General features: G+C 35.7%; 2 protein-coding genes and 1 non-coding gene across 7 annotated transcripts; all 3 read left to right on the forward strand.

Annotated features, from left to right (window-relative positions):
* Positions 1-3,850: 3,850 nt before the first annotated feature.
* On the forward strand, positions 3,851-9,337 carry LOC104888205 (hypothetical protein). 5 transcript variants are annotated; one of them, XM_010673100.3, is made up of 3 exons: positions 3,851-4,156; positions 5,150-5,324; positions 6,849-8,496. In XM_010673100.3, the coding sequence occupies exon 3, from the start codon at positions 6,871-6,873 to the stop codon at positions 8,053-8,055; it is 1,185 nt and encodes a 394-aa protein (XP_010671402.1). In that variant the 5' UTR covers positions 3,851-4,156; positions 5,150-5,324; positions 6,849-6,870; the 3' UTR covers positions 8,056-8,496. The 5 variants fall into 5 exon arrangements, 4 of the variants coding, with proteins under 4 accessions (XP_010671402.1, XP_057249483.1, XP_057249485.1 ...); XM_057393500.1 differs by lacking the exon at positions 3,851-4,156 and adding an exon at positions 4,338-4,356; XR_789424.4 differs by lacking the exon at positions 3,851-4,156 and adding an exon at positions 8,647-8,785 and having other exon boundaries at positions 4,714-5,324; positions 6,849-8,108.
* Positions 9,338-10,411: 1,074 nt separating this feature from the next.
* Positions 10,412-14,658, forward strand: LOC104888206 (thylakoid lumenal 17.4 kDa protein, chloroplastic). Its single transcript, XM_010673101.3, has 4 exons — positions 10,412-10,628; positions 12,061-12,182; positions 13,514-13,760; positions 14,209-14,658. Exons 1-4 carry the CDS (start codon positions 10,511-10,513, stop codon positions 14,430-14,432), a joined length of 711 nt encoding a protein of 236 aa, XP_010671403.1. The 5' UTR covers positions 10,412-10,510; the 3' UTR covers positions 14,433-14,658.
* A 776-nt stretch (positions 14,659-15,434) lies between these two features.
* TRNAG-CCC (transfer RNA glycine (anticodon CCC)) lies at positions 15,435-15,505 on the forward strand. The gene has a single exon. It is a non-coding gene; the product is annotated as a tRNA-Gly (tRNA).
* Positions 15,506-17,358: the final 1,853 nt, after the last annotated feature.

Genomic DNA, 17,358 nt, shown 5'->3' on the forward strand with positions numbered 1-17,358 from the left:
CATAATAGGAGTTCAATTTTTGAGTTATGAGCCCAAACACAATATATCCGAGATCGCTCAGGATGTGTTGTACAGACCAACACCTCCAGGCTCCAAATATTGGTCAGTCAAGTAAAAGAGAAGCCATCGGTCTTCAACATCCAAATGTATTCACAAGCATTAAACCGAAACTCTATTCAGATGTGACCAGATTCCAAATAGCTCATCCAAATGTAGTCGAGACTTGTGAGTCGATCAATCTAGTCGTGCATACAACAAAGTCTAGGTACACATTAAATATTTGTTTGGATAAGGGGGTTCGAAGACGAGGGGGGAGGGAAAGGGAGGGATTCATTTTTCCTTGTCTGGATACATGGGGGAGGCCGGAAGGCAAAAGTATCGAAAGATTTTATTATCCTTTCCCTCTTAATAAACCAAATTCTTCCAATGTTGGAAATATTTGGAAGGAAGATACAAGCTCATTCATGCCTTCTCCCCTTTCCTGAGAGATTAACCATAATTACAATTCCTGCCTACGTTAACGATTCAATCAGAAGCCTATTACTACATCACTATCCTCTCTAAGTATAGAGAATGACTTTATGCCAGCTAATCTGAACACCAAATATAACTCACTTTCAGATTTCTTGTGCTCCAACATCTATCATCATTCATAACAACATGCATGAATCATGACCATATTTTTTCATCCTGCATCCGCAATTACGTTACCAATAAATCACAACTTCAGGCTCAGCTCCAAAACTATCATCATCATCATGATCCCAATTACCTATCCTGTTTTTACCCTTACATTAATCCTAAATCATCATCACTCCTAGTGTAATGAGTAATACAGGGCTTCGCCAAGTGAAATGTTTCTTTGGTGTTAAACTGGCTTCAAGCCTTCATCCATCATACGGATATCTTCACGGTAATCATCTGGAGTTCAAGGCCTTCAAACTTTAAGCACGAGGCTCCAAATCCATACAGAATATTCGATAACATTTTCACTACAGAGCAAGATTGAAGACGAGATATTCTTCATCTCAATCATCTTCTCCAATGATCATAATAAAGCCAGGGCATGTAAATCCGGAAACAAGCTTGATGATGAATAAACTTCAGCATAAGCTATTTCCAATCCTCATTCAACAAACAACAGTATATAACCATAACCAATCAATAAACATGGATATTTTTCCCAATTCGTCTCTCCACACCCATCGACTAACTGAAATACTATATGACACTCAATCAACAAACATCGATAATTTGCCCCATTCGTCTCTCCACACCTATCAACTAACTGAAATACTATATGATACTCAATCCATCCTAAACAATACACCACATTTTATTCCAGGTCCATATATCAATGAAATGAATCAAATATTGCCATAACTAATTAACTATCCAACTATAGTGTTCCCTATTTACGTATATGAAACCTAAATTGCAAAGAAACACATAGTAACATAAAATTTATCAAACTTAAATTCCGCAAATTCTAAATCAAGATGAAACAATTGAATTCTTTCTTCAACACACGAAATCAACGAAACGAAACAACAAACCTGTAATGGAGGAAAATATCTATGATTTCATTTCAGAAAACACATATAGTAGCATAAAATTGATCAAGCTTTAAGATCATCATATCCTGGAACAAATCTGAATTCTTTCTTCAACATCACACCAACGAACAAAAAAATGAAAAAGAAAGAAAGAAACAACTACATACATATCACGAAACACAGATTTCTTTTCACCTCGCATCATATCAACGATCTACATCAAACGGTGGAGATCGATCAAACGGGGAGAGAATCAACGGAGCGAGAAGTGTTAGGCAACGCAAGAATAGCAGGAGGAGCAGGGAGATTGAAGCGAGGATCATCATGACGAGTTGAGTGATTAAAGATTAAGCCACGATCCATGGCGTCTTCTTCGTCGTCGTTGTCGGAGGTGCTGAGATTGATGCAAGAGCATCGTTCTAAGGAGGTGAAGAAAGCGGAAACTACGCTTGCACCGACGTAGTTTGCTACCATGAAAAGCTTACCTGTTGGAGTTGGAGTTGTGGTTATGGCGGTGTTGTCCTCCATTGATGAGTTTGAAAGGAGAGGAGAGATAAAATTGGGAATTAGGGTTAGGGTAATTGGAGGAATTGGGGGTTTTTGGAGAGGAGAGAGAGGGGAAATCGGAGAGATTGAAGGGGGGAAGAAAAGGTCAGATGGAGGAATTTGGAATTTTGGGATTGTTGTTGGGGGGATTAAGGACGGTTTGATTTAGTTAGTTTTGATATAAAAATAATAAAAGTTGGGGCTTTTTTTGTTGTTGTTGTTGTTGATAGACTAATTTGAAAGGTGCATCCAAGATATTTCTCATTTCAATTGCAAAAAATTGGACAATAAACTTTGAATGATGGTTTTAAAAGTTGACTCAATACCTACCTAAAATAAAACTAGGTTGTATTCGTACTAATGCATAAGATATATACAATTTTATATAAAAGGTATAGATCGCTGTTTTCTTTCTCTAAATTTCGATCTCTTAGTCCTAGGCTCTTTCTACTTTCTGCCGGTGTCCAAGAGATTGCTCCTCTAGGGGAGATCACTGTTGCGACACTTCCTATCCACCAGCGAACCCTCCCCTCTCGGCTCTTGCCTTTTTCGTGATAAGGTATGTTGGCTCTTCTCTCCTGTATCACTGATTTGACAGTTTAGCTCACCAACAATGATGAAGACATCAGTTGTTTTTGTACGCAATGTGTGATAATATTGGGAAAAGCAATTAAGAACTCTTCTCTTTCCCTTCGCAATCAATGCATATCAAATTTGTTGGCTATGGGAGTTTAACCTTCACCCTAGCAACACAACATGTAATTACTAAACTAGTATTTGGGTCCGGGCGTTGCCCGTATTGGTATTGTTTTTCAAACTTAATACGTTTTTTTTTTCTATTTTCATTAAAATATATTAAGGAAAACTCAACATTTAAAAGGTATAAATATAATAATATTGACACTTAAAGTATGACTAAAAGTTGGTTGAGATGGTAATTGTGTCATGTATAATAGCATGAGGTCACAAGTTCAAATGAAATTATTCAACACAAGTGGAAATATTTTTTACTTTAGCAAGGGGGGGAAATTTGTAAATTTCTTGGAAACTTCCTTTCTCCTGTATAACAATTTGCAGCCGTCTCCACCTCCACTATCATCTCCCCTCTCTCTCATAATTCATCGATCATCGGAACTACACCTTCACGCGTCATCTTTAGAACCCTACTTTTGCAAAGACTTTTCTTAACGGGGTACTATTTTCAAAGTTTGTGCAAATAGTAAATACAACTATGAGAGAGGTTTTATGTTGTTAATATATTATAGAAAAATTATATTGCTGTTTATTTTTGGAGTGTGCTATATACAGCAAAAATAAGAAGATAAATACAGCAAAATATATTAAAAGACTAACTTACTATTTGAGGGGGTCATCTATGACAAATGACCCCCTTTTGGGGTGTTGAGATCCTCTATGACAAATGGCTCCCTATAGGGGGTCATCTATGATAAATGACCCATGACCCCATTTCCCATCGTAGTACATATAATCGCAACTCGGAAAATATAAAATATGACCTATCACTTTGAATAATATGACAATAAATTTGAAATTTAAACAGTTGAGTACTCACTGAACGACTGCTATTATTATTTATTAAAGCGACTTCCATAGTTGAAGACCAATTGTAATAAAAAAAATAAAATTAACCATGATTAAATTAGGCATAATTTTAAATGCTTTATATAGCACTTATGTTATTTTTTTCGTTTGATTTTGCTTTTTTTTTTTTGACCTTTATGTGTTAGTTCGGGGGGGGGGGGGTTCAGTGGGCCGGGCACCCGTTTGAAGCCCAGAGCAGGCCCGCTTGTAAGAGGGTTGTGTGAGGGCCGGGCTGAGGTGAGGGCTTTGAATGGGCCCGTTTTCAAAAGGATTTTCTCTTCTCTTTGTTCATCTAAACACTAAAATTTTCCCCAAATTAAAAACCCTAAAATTTTCCCCAAATTAAACCCCAATTTTCTCTAAAATTTCGAGGCATCATTCAAGCGGAAGCTTGTAGTTTAATCATCGAACCAATCTTCATCAGTGTTGAAATCCTCGTTTCTTGCTACCAGGTTTACTATTAATTTCTTAATACTATTTTATAAGTATATGATGTAGAATTCCTGTAGTTTATTTGGACTTTATAAATTAGTGATATAAATTAGTGATATGGGTTATTGCTAAAAAAATGGGTATGATTTGGGTTATGAAAAAGATTTGAACTCGGGATTTATGGGTTTGAGCAGATGAGATTTGATGAGAAATGATTCTGGTAATCAATTTATTCTCAACTCTAAATTCCCTTATCAATTTTTTTTTTTATCTCTACAATGAATAGAATTTATTCATTGGACTAATATGCATAATTTTGGATTTATGGGTTTGAGCAGATGAGATTTGATGAGAAATGTCCCCCACTTTTAAAAAATAATTTCTTTAAAAAAAAAAAGAAAAAATTGAAAAAAACACGCTGCGAGTCAGGTTGGAGAGGGGAGACGCGTGAAATTTTTGAAAGAAAAAAAAGAAGCGCTTAAGGCTATGTTTGGCAAAACTGACTGAAATGGAGCTGAAACTGATAAGGTAGCTGAAACTGATTAGGAAGCAGCTGAAACTGTGCTGAAACTAATAAGCTAGCTGATTACATAACGTGTTTGGTAATATTATTTATGACTGTAGCGGAAATATTTTTTAGACTTAAAAACAAAAAAGAAAAATATCTTTTTAGGCTTAAAAAGATAAAAAGAAAATATAATAATAAAAAATTACAGCACCTGATCTCAGAAGTTATATTTTACTCCAACTCAATTTCAGATAAATTTTAAACTTAAATTTTATTTAACTTCCTCCACCAAACACCACTAATCATATAAAGTAACTTAAAATTGTAACACCTTATCATTTAAGTCACCTGAAATGATTCCCCAAACAGAACTAAGAGGAGAGAGAGACTGAGTCTTTGAGGAAGAGAGAAACCCTAAGTTGTCGACGGTGTACGGACCGTCACCGACAGTCGACTGTCGACCGGAGATTCACGCCGACAACTACAAGGCGACAACTACGCGAAGAAGCGAAGTCTCGAAGACTCGAACTGTCGAACAGCAGAACTGCAGAAGAAGCGAACACAGAACGCCGAGAACGGAACTGTCGACCGGAGATTCACGCACGGCCACCCACCGCCGACTCACCGACTTCCGGCCTTCCGATTCACGCACGGCCAACCAGGCAACCATAAATCAGTTTGTAAGTTTTCTTAACTAACCCTAAGTTTTAGTTTATTTTTTTTTTTAAGGTGATATTTTAAATTTACAATTTACATTGTTTGGTTGTGAATTACTGATTTATGATATTTGTAAAATGTTAATTTGTGATTGTGGAATGTGGATTTATGGTTGTTGAATGATTTTTTATGGTGTATTGTTTTTTTTTACATATTTTTTTCCGAGTGTTTGACGGTCGAATTTTGTCCCCCACTTTGAGAATCCTGGCTCCGCCACTGTTTGCGGATGAGTGTCTTCTTTTGATGGGCTCAAAACTTTTTGACATGACTTCTTTCATTATTTGAGTATTCGAATCTTAGTCACAAGGTTGAGATATCGTCTAACCTGGCCAGTTAATAGTGTAAGCGACTAAGTGGTTATTTACCCGCTTGATGTCATATTAGATACTCATTTTAAACAGCAAATTTTGGTCGATTGAGATAGAGAAATGTTGGCCCCTGGTGCCCTGTTACCTTTCGTGCTTTGGGTAGCCCATTATTGACTGCCCCTGCAAGTCTTTTAGTTATTGTCAGGTCCAGCGTTGACCTGTACTGAGCTAGTCGACTGCACTAACCCTATTGACTCGCCCATAACCAGGCCTATTTGCAGCTATATGGCATTTATGAAGAAGTTAGCCAATTGTAGCATTTTGATGATTTTGGTCCCCGGTTCTAGGAGGGTACTCCTTTTTTTCCCCGCTTTGAAGTTTCCCTAACAAGTCCAAGTTTGTAGGTTTGGGTTCTATGCTGTAAATGATGTTTGTAGAGTATGTTTGAAACTTATGTATGAACGAAGGAATTAAGGTTTGTTTTGTTGAGAGATTGCTAATATGAGTTGTTTGTTTTGAGGATAACTTAATGGTTGCTACAACAACTTTAGGTGACCTAGAGATGTTTTTGAAATATGCTTAAATGATGCTTAGGGGTGGCCTCAAAGATGTTTATATGAGACCGTGAGTAAAGTTGAGTTTGGTCTTGGTGTCGTTGATTACTTTGGGATTTTGACAAGACTTCTGACCTTAATGATGTCGGGAACAATCTAATTATTCTCCTTGGTGACTATAATATGATGTATAATTGTATAGTTTTTAAAGACGAACATGTGTGCAAACATATATCTAGAGCGATTTGTGGAAATCTACCCTTTATCTATGTTTTTTACAGTTTCTATGGTATCTCCTTTGAGATGAATTGTAATATTGTGGAAAGAAAAGAAAATTAAAATAGTAAACAACTTTTGTCATATATGTATACATGATCCTCTTTTACATTAAGAAAAATAGGCTATAGTATTTGATAGTTAATTAATGGTAATCAAACCAACAAGTAAAAAACAGTAATTGCTACAAATACAAAAATGTGTTGACTTACGTCATTTTTTAGTTGTATATGTGGTTATAGCCACTGCGCAAGTTTGTGTAATTATCCTTAAATCTGTATGCTTAGAGATAAGCTTATGTGATTTGGAAAAGGATACCCTAAACCTCATCACTTACCCTTTTTTACAGATCATTCATCATAGAAAACAAAATGGCAGGAGACAGTGAAACCCGAGCCTGCAAAAACTCTTTCGAGCTGCTCTCCTCCTTTGTTGACACTTTTGTTGACTTCTCTGTCAGCGGCCTCTTTCTTCCCCCTCCTCCAAATTCTAACCCAAATAAGCCATTGCGAACCTTCTATCCTTCACCAGACCGCCTCATTGCTGTTGGGGACATCCATGGAGACTTCGATAAATGCAAGCAATCTCTCCTTCTTGCCGGAATTATTGATGCCACCGGAAATTGGTCTGGGGGATCTTCTACAGCTGTGCAAATTGGGGATGTCCTAGATCGTGGAAGCGATGAAATAAGGATCCTCTACTTTCTCGAGAAACTGAAGCGTCAAGCAGAGAAATCTGGTGGGCAAATTATCACCATGAATGGAAATCACGAGATTATGAACATTGATCGTGATTTTAGATTTATTACGATTGATTCTTTGAAAGAATTTTCAAATTGGGCATTTTGGTATAATGTTGGGAACTCAATGAAAAAATTATGTCCTGGAGTAGTTGATTTGCCAAATGATCCATTTTGTGGTGTTCCAGTTGAATTTAAGGGTGTTAGGAAGGAATTTCATGATGGATTTAGGGCTAGAATTGCAGCATTGCAGCCGAATGGGCCATTGAGTACTCGGTTCTTGGCAAATAATGTGACTGTTCTGGTGATGGGAGAGAATGTGTTTGTTCATGGGGGTTTGTTAGCAAATCATGTCAATTATGGATTAGAGAGGATAAACGAGGAGGTGAAGGATTGGATTAATGGGGTTAGGGGGGAATTGTGGAGAGATATCGGGAGGGGGAGGAACTCGATGGTCTGGTTGAGGAGGTTTTCACACGAGTTAGCTGAGAGTTGCGACTGTGAAGCACTTGAGCATGTTCTTAGTACGATTCCTGGAGTGAAGAGAATGATAATGGGGCATACCATCCAAGGAAAAGGGATTAATGGTGCTTGTGAGGGCAAGGCGATTAGAATTGATGTGGGTATGTCAAGAGGTTGTATTAATGGATTGCCCGAGGTTTTGGAGATCACTAAGAATTCAGAGGTTCGGGTTCTGACAGCTAATCCTGCTTACTGGGATAGTCATGGTGCTAGAGTTATGAGAAGTGGTGGGAGAGAAGGGCTTGGTCTATTGCTCGAAGAGGGTAGACGCAAGCAAGTTGAAGTCAGAGCTTGATTTTTATTAATGATCTCAAGAAAGACAATGTTGCTCGTGGAGGATAGACAAAGGCAAGTAGATAATTGAGCTTCGTTGATAGTCATTCTAGAAATTTGTTTTCTGCATTTGTGAAAGGACAGATTGATGAACTAGAATTGAGCAGAGTTTGGAGGAGCGTATACCTAATGAATCAATATATTAAACATTGATTTCTTGTGAATTGTTGAATTTTAGCATTTGGTGATTAGTACAGTGCAATTAATGCTCATAATCTGGAGCATGTGTTAACTCAGTGACCTATGTTTATCCTCCAAGTGTTTGATATTATGATGTTAGCACTTTATAGATTGGAGAATCTGCGTAAAGTTGCTTCTTTCTGTAAATCTCCTGTTTCCAGTGAACTCCCGTTCTGAGTAACTGTTTTGTCTAAATAATGATTATTGAGAAATTTTATTGTTACTGTCATCATGTTGGGACTTCAGAAATCTGTATAGTTTTGTAATCTGGTCGTGGTGGAGAAATTTTAGCACAACCTTTGATTTATGATTATACTTCTTCATAACCCTTGTTTAGGTCTAACGGAGTTCTGCAATGCCTTATTTGTGATAGGGATTTGCCTTTAAGAATGACTCTTCATTCACAGTCCACCTTGGAAACGTACTACGATGTCCTACATGTAAAGGAAGATGCAAGTTATGATGAGATCCGCCAAAGCTATAGATCAGCCCTACTTCAGTCCCACCCTGATAAGCTGTTTAAATCATTTGAAATGGTAACTTCAAGTCAAGACGTAGAAGATAGATTCATGAAGGTCCAAGAGGCTTGGGAAACCCTTGGTGATTCACGAGCACGTGTGCTTTATGATGATAAGTTAAGAAATCTGAGATGTGATGAACTAGTTGCAGATGATATCGAGCTGGACGATATGATGGTTGAGGATAATGTGGAAGGTTTGGAATTCTATCATCAATGTCGATGTGGTGATTTATTTTTAATTAGTTTGCCCGAGTTGCAAGAAATGGGATATGAGTTATGTAGGGATGACGAGAATGTAATATCCGTTAAAACTGGTGAAGGCTTGCCGAGTTGTGTGATTCTTCCTTGCAGTTCATGTTCTCTTAAAATTCGCCTTTCGATCAACACAAATAGCAGAGTTCAGTTGCGTGTTGTTGAGTCGTAACGTTTTGCAGCTGTGTGGAATTCTCATAAATTTTGGCTTTTGTATTCCATGTTAATTCTCTCAGATGCCAACTTCATATTGATTAGATTTCCAATGCCAAAATACTTCTCAGTTTTCTTATGTTAACACGGTATAGTGTATATTACAAATCATCTAAAGTGCGATCTGTGAAATGTGTTCCATGGAATGCTGCAAGATGTGGTTACTTGGAGTCTTGGGAGACGCTTATAGTTGGTTATATGTACAATGATGAAAGTCACAACTCACAAAGGGTTCGGAAAATTGGAATGTCTTTATGTAGTTAGATTATGTTCTTTTGGACTGAATTAATAAGATTTCAGTTCAGACCAATTCATTTTCTCCCTCAAATTTCAATATTATCCATTATCACTTGCGAATGCGGTATTGGGTGGTGATGAAAATTAAAAAAAAAAAAAAAACTCAATTTTTATGATGGAGTTTCATTAACATAGTATTGACATTATAATTTCTTTACAAAATTACCTTAAATGGCTAAGTTACCTTACGACCATCTATGATCACTAACAAAATACTTCTTACCTTTAGAAATAGTTGTACTATTTCATGTTTCTACGTTTGTCATTGTATTATTTCAAACATTAATATCTCTAATTATCAATACGTAAAAATTATAAAATATTAATATTAATATAATATACTACCTCCGTTTCTTAATAAGTGCAACACTTTCCTTATTTGGAATAGTCACAATAAGTGCAACCAAACTCAAAATGGTAAAAAAGCTCAATATTATTACAAATATGCCACCAAAAAGCAAGAGGGGATCACTACTTTTGTGTTTCATCACTTAAATTACTCTCCTTTATTGTGGATCTAACTTTCTCTCTCTTTATTAAGAAACGGAGGAAGTATATTGAGATGAATCTAACAAGATCTGTATGACTATGTTTTTCCTAAAATATATATAAATCAACAAAGACAATTAAAATACAAGATGTGAATAGTAAAAACTATACAAATGATGTAACTATTACTAAACGAAGGAAGTACGACGTTAAACTTATAGACAAAATTACAAGTTTACCCCCGGTATGAGCAACTACCGCCCAATACCGGGTATGGGACAATACTTCCTCGGGTGGGAAGTGGGAACCGATAATATCAATTTTGTCCCTCTCAAGAATAAAAGGCAAAGCCATGAAAATATATTAAGTGCCACGTAAGAAGATAAGCTCACACAACAAAGACGAAAGGAGGAAGGGGAAAGAGAAAAAGATTGGAAAATGCAAATTATAAACATTATTTGAAAAAATGGCGAGTATTGGCATTTCCATTCACCCAAATGGTCTCTCTTTGAGAAATTCTTCTACAAAACGCCATTGTTTTCCTCCTCAAAAACTCCATTTATCCTTCCCAATTAACTGCTCTGGTACTCTCTCTCTCTTTCTCTCTCCTCTTGATTATTTGATTAAACTATATTTTACAATGTAAGCTTAATCATTCTTCATATGGTATTGTTTTGTTGCTTTAAAACATTACAAAATCTCAACTTTTTACACATTTGTTGATGATTAAAGTGACTGTTTCCTTCATATGAATTATTAATTACTTACTCTTTCTGCTCTTTATTAGTTTAATGACTTTAATCGTTTCTTTTGCATAAAATTTTAGGAGAAACAATATCGTGGGACTTAAAAAGATTGAGAAATTATTAATTTATGTTAAAGTTGAATGTATGTGATGAAAAGTCAGTGATCCCATTTCAAAAATAGAAACAAAAGAGATGGGTAAACTAATAAAGACGTCCTAAAAAGGAATATGAGTAAACTAATAAAGACGTCCTAAAAACTAATACTGTTCTGGGACTTCTTTTTAGGGCCAATTTGTTAAAGTGACTGTTGTTTAATTTGGTTTACAATTTTGATTACAAAAATGTGATTTTTTTCTTAATGATCTTGTGGTGGCTTTCACAAACATTTCACATAGTCATTCATACATAGAGTTGGAAATTCATTACCTTTTAAATTTGGATGCAGTAGAGTAGTAGACTAACATGGATCAAGTATTCTAATATTATGGTGGTTCAGAAAAAAAATCACATATACTGATGATTTTGGGAGAGATAGAGTGGAGGGACACAAATATTATAGAGGGTACTTTTACAATTCATGTTAAATGATTAATATGATGAGTTAGGACAATGCGACAATTATTTTGAGGCGGAGGGAGTATGAAGTCGCAAAGAACATCATATTTTATTCGATAGTTACATATACTTCAACGAGGGCGGAGGCCTCTTTAAGTCACATTGTGAGGGATGGTGAGGTTGATAATGTTAGATTACAGGATTAGTAGCTTTAATCAAACTAAAATGGTGACACCTATTTCTTGGCATAGTAATGAACTAGGCATAGCATTATGCAATGTATAGTGTCCGCTTCTTGAAGGCTATTTCTTGCATTCCTCGCCCATTTTAGGATTAAGATGTATATTCTGAACATTGAATGAGTATTGATACCTTTGACCTTTGTTCTACTGTAATCACTACATTGACTATATTGTCGGATTCAAGGTGGAGTAACTCTCGTAAGTCAATTGATTCACATTTTCTCTTATCTTTAATCAATTCAACCAACGGCCTGAAGTATGGCAAAGAAAGTTCCAATATATTTATGCTTTTTAGCATGAAACCTAATCTAAGTTGCATTAGGGATCAGACATCAGACACTTCCTTCATTCCATTGAACATTGTCCTTCTGGTTTTGGTTGCTTTACTCATTTCAAAGTGTAAGAATCTCGCATCCTCATGAACCAAATTTATGTTCAAGATAAACTGATAAATGTTGCATTTCTTTGTGCAGTTATAGGAAATGAATTTGAGAAAGAGAATTCATCTCAGTTCAAAGGACTTCGAAATGTGGCGTTTGGCCTCCTGGCCACATGGGCGGTCACAGCTGCCTCACCTGTCATAGCTGCTGGCCAGGTTATAAATTTTCCATTGTTTTACTTTCTTTTTTGACAAATCCTATTGAAATGATTGAGAAATTAAGCTTTTATTGTCATGCTTCCAAGCTATGTAGATACGTCTAGTACTTTACTTTGTCCAAGTTAAAGAAATGCACACAGGGCGTGGACACCAAATAGGTGGCTATCTTGTGCCTAGGACTTTGAAATTCTCATTTTAGTCGTTGATGGAAGCCATAATAGAACCTATGGACTGGTGTTTCTTCTGTTTATAAGGAATCAGAACTTGCAGAGTCTGCAATTGCTCATGTGAAATCAAAGCCTTTTGATGATCCACATGTAGTAGGTCATCGTGGTAGCTTTCAAGCTAGCTATATGGTTCCTTACGCTTACATCCTGATCTAGGGACTAGACTAGACTATATGGCTCTCTCATGTCGATTGGGCAGGCTATTTTAGAAAGCTCGAGTTGAGGCTCCACCATATCTTGCAGTAACCATACTTCTTCTTTTTTCGTGAAACCATGCTTTATTTTGTTATTATTGTTATTCCTAATCCGAAAAAAATGGCAGCTTGCATGCCTTGGGCTCTGATTGTTACTTGTTAGAATGGAAGACATTTCTGTTCGAAAGTGATGTTCGTTAATAAATATTTTTCAAGGAATATTACAATTGTGAATTAGTTGTCCTTTGTTAGGTTCCTTGAAAAAGAATCTGGAGAGAACAGGGTAAATGAAAATAAATAGGAGAGGCTGGATTTGCGCAGAGAAAGACTAAGGTAAATAATAGGACGGAAAATTGTGGCATTATGTTTCCCATTATTCAGAAAACTACTCTCCGTTCCTGGGAAAACTATATAACTATATCCAACCCATTAAATGTTTTCCACAAAAATTTTCTCCTCCAAACCAAACTGCCAAACACCCTCTAGTGGTTTATGTAGCGGTCTGTTGGACTGTCCTGAACTCATCCTGTAATTATATGGCCATATGGGTCTAAAGATAACGTTATTGTTCTCATCTTTACCAAATTAATTATATTTCTCCCATCTATCGTTCTTTTTTTTTTTTTGGGGGGGGGGGGGGGGTTGGTTGTTGCTAGATAAAAAAAAAAGGTTACTTGAACTAGTTCATCTGTTACTTGAACTGCCTTGCTACAATATTCAAGTTAATTCATATTATATTAGTATAATGTTTGAGTTTGTTAGTTGAATCTCCTCCTGAACAGCTCTTCTTATACCCTCTACCTCATCCTGTGAAAAGAAGAAAACATTTAACTGCATTTCTAGTTTAATTTTAAAAGAGTACCACTAGTAGATCTTTTCCATTTCTAACACATTTCTTTACTAGCAGAGACTTCCTCCATTGTCGACAGAGCCCAATCGTTGTGAGCGTGCATTTGTTGGCAACACAATTGGTCAAGCAAATGGTGTATATGACAAACCCTTAGATCTCCGCTTTTGTGATTATTCAAACGATAAGTCTAACCTCAAGGGGAAGTCTTTATCGGCAGCCCTCGTTTCAGATGCTAAATTTGATGGTGCTGACATGACAGAAGTCATCATGTCCAAGGCTTATGCTGTTGGAGCTAGTTTCAAGGGTATAATACTCCTTTTCTTGTCTTGTGAGATTTAGGCTCTTTTGGCTGGGTGGAAAACATTTTCGACGAAAAACATTTGCAATGGAAGGTTTTCTTTGTTTGGTTCAGTTAGAGAGAGTAAAAATGAAGATGGAGGGGATAAGAAAAAGAAAGGTAAGGAATAGGGAGGAAATTGCAACTTCTTTTACTTTAAAAAGGAAAATACTTTTCATCCTTTGGATAACTAATTTCCACTATTTACAAACCAAATAAAGGAAAACAGAAACTACATGTCTAGGAAAACATTTTTCTCCCATTTAGACACTCTCCTAAATACTGATTAGTATTTTGAAGTCATCACTTCACCATTTGGTAATTTATCTAATGCTTGTGATACTGGATTGCTGGTGCAGTGTGGTGTAGAAAGGTTAATTTTTCTACTGATCCAGAAAGAGTGATTTTCATGCAGGTACTGACTTCACAAATGCAGTTCTAGATCGTGTTAATTTCGGAAAGGCCAATCTACAAGGAGCCGTGTTTAAGAACACCGTGTTATCAGGATCCACTTTCGAAGAGGCTCAGCTAGAAGATGTCGTATTTGAGGACACCATTATTGGCTATGTTGATCTTCAAAAACTCTGCCTTAACAAATCCATTAGTGATGAAGGAAGAGCTGAACTTGGGTGCCGATGAAGCATTCAACCTATGCTCTCCCGATGCGAATCTCTTTGCAACATATTTTTGTGAGAGGAAAATGTTTTAGAGGTGATACTGAATGTATATTTAGTCTCAGTGAAGAAGAGGGAGGAAATTGTACTCTACAGCTATAACTCATTGTTTTGTATAATAGTGATGCACTTAGTTCTGACAGAATGAAGAAGTTTACATCTCAGTCTATATATCTTATGCTTCACATTTCTGTCTATATCTTATGCAGTCATGCATACAACATAGTGTACCGTTTTGGTGGTTGCTAGTCATTTTAGCATGTGTTATGTTTCTTTGTACCTTTCATCTCCATCCAAATTGTAGGTACCAATTACCAGAGGTAGACTGTATCTGTTATTCAACAGTATCAACACTATCCTTTTATTAAGTACCAACTGTCTCCATCAGAAATAACAAAAATGTAAACGAAAAAAGGTAGAAAAATAAGGATCAACCAGTAAAGAGTAGATTTGTACTAGCGTTACCTAATTTTCTAATTTCCTCACAAATTATGAATTGAGAAAAGCGAATTATGGTCGATTTTGGTTCATTTTTGGCCCATTTTGAACGAGTTGGCGAATTCAGATGGTGAATTAGGTAACATTGAATTGTAAAGTATACTGAAGTAGTCCCTGAAGAGGGTTGCCGGATTCATCATATTTATTAATTAAGACATATCGTGATTGTATAATGAACATATACACCTCGTATATTAACCAATTATGATGCTATTATGCGTTATTTGAACTTTTTTTCTTTTTTGAAAAGAAGAATTACTAAATTACACCACAAGATATTCAATCACTCTTGAATGTATATTATTATTAGTCAATATTACGAAAATGTCACTTAATTTGCGAAACTTATTTGTTTATCAAGGAGATAAAACTTTGACTTTCTCATCTTTGAAGGTAAATTGTATTTCATGACAAATTAAAACACCTTTCCATCTTTCAAGTAATAGAAAGCTAGAAGTATTCTCAATAAGCGCATCTAGTGTAGTGGTATCATAGTACCCTCCCACGGTACTGACCGGGGTTCGATTCCCCGGATGCGCATGATTGTTATTTTTTTCTTCGTTCCATATATTTATAAATAAAAAAACATATTTCATCTCAAACTAAAAGATTGTCACTTTATTATTTTGCTACATTGCTAGTATTAAAACTAATCGTCAAACTCGACAATTTTTTAGCCCCTTTCGAAAACCCGTAGTAAGATGTATTTTCTCTGGACGGGCTCACACAGACCACTTGTCCAGAGATCCAACAAGTCTCATACTCTTCCCTTCCCCCAATCAATAAAAGTATTATAAAGCAAATAACCTTATACAAATCACTAAAATAAAAGCTTCATCCCCTAGTGCAGCATTGGAGTATATTCATTGTCTTCTTTCGATCACAAAATTTGTTCATCACTTGATATATGTATAATACTCAACAATCCACATGACATCACCTGAGTCCTTCACTAGTAATAATAAATCTTAAAACTTGATCAACAAAAGTACAAAACCATGTACAAACTTAATGGAGAGATGAATAAGATCTAATGATCACAAAAAAAAATATAAACCATTGCACCAAAAAAAAACTTTATTTACCCTTAGCATGAAAAAAATTATAATCAATTATTATCATCACTATCTAAAATGCATATACTTCCTCCTTTCTGATTTACTTGCATTAAGAGTAAGGCAGAATAATTTACGCGAGAACAAAAAGAAATAAGAGGTGACTCATGTGATGAGAAGAGAAATAGAGACGAAAAAAATTATCCAAAAAAGGTAATGGTGCAAGTAAATGAAACAATCCAAAATAATAAGTGTCGCAAGTAAATAAATAAGAACGGAGGAAGTATATATATCTAATTGAAATGAGTATTACCTGCAATAGATCAACAGCAAAAATTGTAGACTTGCAATACAGTAGTAGTACAAATGTTAAACTGGCCTCTTGTCATAATACTGCTTACTCAAATGAGCATCTCAATCAATCATCAGCATTTTTCACTAAGCAAGGAATATCAAAAATAAACTTTTGTTGATGTACAAGAACAAATTAGTTTAAACCATTGTTTCTGTATTTTCTGCTTAGCCATCTTTGCTACTGTGATTGGAATACTCATTTGAGCAAGAAACATTAAAAAAAGAGGTTTCATTTTTCTCTTATGGTAAGTTTTTCATGATATTTTAAGATTTTCATGAGAAATATGTATTCTTGTGTTGGTATATTGAATCCCTATTTGTACCTTGTAATATAACTTGGGACATAGATGAAATTCCGAAAATACCCTTCATTAGAGGGTTGGTTAATGGGAGAAAAAGTGATGGTGATATTTTATGAAGTAAACAATAGAAAGTGAGTTTTGGAAAGTTTGATGATGTAGAAGTTGGAAATGAAGGGAGTTAGTTTGTTGTGACTTGTGAGTGTGTGTAATGTGTTAGTTAAGAAAAATCTTGGACTGGCAGCTCCCACGTACCAAGGAACTTATAGCCCATGTAATCCACCCACCACAACTTACAACACCACACATGCATTAGAATTTAATTTAGATATTATTTAAAGCTTTCTTTGATAATGAACTATACTTGACAATAGTTCACTTCAACAAGTTGGTTTATTAGCGAATTATGGCCGGTTTGATATGTAAGTAAGGGTGTGCACAAATCGGTCGGGATCGGAATTTGGACCAGATCAGACCGGAATTTGGACGACCAGATCATTCCAGTCTGGTCCCCGGTCCGTCGAATATCAGGATTCCGGTCCACCGGACCGGTTGGACTGGAATTTTTACTATTTTAGTAAAAAAAAGTGTATATTAAAAAAAAAGTAGAAAGTTAGAAACTTAAAAACCCACTATTTATTCTTTTAGGATTATTGTTATTAAAATTTTTGATTTTTAATGTATA

This window comes from Beta vulgaris, chromosome 3, assembly GCF_026745355.1.
Source record: "Beta vulgaris subsp. vulgaris cultivar EL10 chromosome 3, EL10.2, whole genome shotgun sequence".
Classification (NCBI taxonomy): domain Eukaryota; kingdom Viridiplantae; phylum Streptophyta; class Magnoliopsida; order Caryophyllales; family Amaranthaceae; genus Beta; species Beta vulgaris.

What these genes read in the sequence shown, in the direction of transcription:
- LOC104888205 (XM_010673100.3), top strand. Translation starts at nt 6,871, where the DNA reads ATGGCAGGAGACAGTGAAACCCGAGCCTGCAAAAACTCTTTCGAGCTG.
- LOC104888206 (XM_010673101.3), top strand. Translation starts at nt 10,511, where the DNA reads ATGGCGAGTATTGGCATTTCCATTCACCCAAATGGTCTCTCTTTGAGA. An exon ending in CTTCCCAATTAACTGCTCTG is followed by an intron (nt 10,629 to 12,060) that starts GTACTCTCTCTC and finishes TTCTTTGTGCAG; the next exon opens with TTATAGGAAATGAATTTGAG. An exon ending in TGTTGGAGCTAGTTTCAAGG is followed by an intron (nt 13,761 to 14,208) that starts GTATAATACTCC and finishes ATTTTCATGCAG; the next exon opens with GTACTGACTTCACAAATGCA.